General features: G+C 31.1%; 1 protein-coding gene across 1 annotated transcript in view; it reads left to right on the forward strand.

Moving 5' to 3' along the window:
- Positions 1–222, forward strand: part of LOC130807811 (protein FAR1-RELATED SEQUENCE 5-like) — a 2,665-nt gene extending 2,443 nt beyond the window's left edge. The window contains exon 7 of the mRNA XM_057673160.1: positions 1–222. This exon is cut by the window's left edge and continues 535 nt beyond it. Within this exon, the coding sequence (XP_057529143.1) occupies positions 1–222 (222 nt within the window).
- The last annotated feature ends 1,193 nt before the right edge of the window (positions 223–1,415 follow it).

Below are 1,415 nucleotides of genomic sequence, written 5' to 3' on the forward strand. Positions count from 1 at the left end.
CCTCATGTGTCACTTGTTGAGTTTTACTTGAGATATGAAGTTGCAATTGATGCCTGGAGACACACTCAAGGTCAGAATGATAACGATTCAAAGCACAAATATCCTGAGTGCAAAACACGACTAGGGATAGAAAAGCATGCCTCACATTTATATACTCTGTCTTTTATGAATTTCAATATGAGGTTGAAGTTGCTTGTTTTTCTTGTCGTGTTGATGAATTGAAGAAAGAAAATGGATTGGAAGTTGCAAAAGTAAGTGAAGGAAATCGGATTAGAACATTTGATGTTGTGTTTAATCCAACTAACTATGACACCACATGTTCTTGCAAGCTATTTTATAGACGAGGAATTCCATGTAGACATATGATTTGGGTTTGGAAAGCAAAAAGGTTTAAAACCATTCCTGAGCAGTTTATGCTACACAGATGGACTAAATGGCACTGAAAAAACCAATTTTTGACTTGGGTGGAAACCTGTTGGAGCAATGTGCTAATTTAATTGACAAGAAAAAATTGTTAAATGATTTATGGTCAGAGATACACACTTGTGTAAGTTTGGCAGAAAGCAATGATGAAGATATTCAAGTTCTTGTGATAAATCTTCAAGGAATAAGAAAGGATTTGGAGGCTAAGAGGATTTCAAGGAATAATGAAACAACAGGAAGTGCAAAAAACAAAGGACAAGACATTGAGCTATTGATTGGAGCTAGTGTGCCAACTAAAATAATTGTCAAACCTCCAAAAATTTCAAATAATAAAGGAACTGGAGTTTATGTATCAAATGTAGAGACTTCAAAAGAGAAAGGGGCTGAGATTGATGTGACAAATGTTGAAACAAGAGGTAGAATTGCAAAAAGGCTGAAGGGAAAAAAAGAAAAGGCTGTAGAATAAAACCAAAAAAAGAAGAGATTATGTAGAGGTTGTGGTGAATTGATTAATCATGATATTAGAAAGTGTCCAAAAAAAGTATGATGATACTTTTATACAAATATAAAAGTTATTATTTTTATATAAATATAAGATTTAGCATTTTGTGTTTTTAACTTTGTTGAAATGAGCAAATAGTTAAAGCTCATTTGTCAAATGAGTAAACATTCCTTTTAATAATACATTAAATCAACAACTATTTGGCAAATGAAAAATTATATACTTTTTGGCAAAAGAACAATTAATTTTGTGCTCATTTAAAAAATGCGCAAATAGTTAGTTGCTCATTTGTCGAATGAGCAAATAGTTAGTTGCTTATTTGTCAAATGAGCAATAGTTAATTAGCAATTTAACAAATGACCAACAACTTAGTTAATAAGATAGAAAATGATATCCATTACATTGATATAGCAAAAGTTATACTTAGAAAATCCTAACAACATCATAGAAACATTTGATCAACTAAGAACATTTATCACATTTTTCCTAA

This window comes from Amaranthus tricolor, chromosome 1 (genome assembly GCF_026212465.1).
Source record: "Amaranthus tricolor cultivar Red isolate AtriRed21 chromosome 1, ASM2621246v1, whole genome shotgun sequence".
NCBI classification, from domain to species: Eukaryota; Viridiplantae; Streptophyta; class Magnoliopsida; order Caryophyllales; family Amaranthaceae; genus Amaranthus; species Amaranthus tricolor.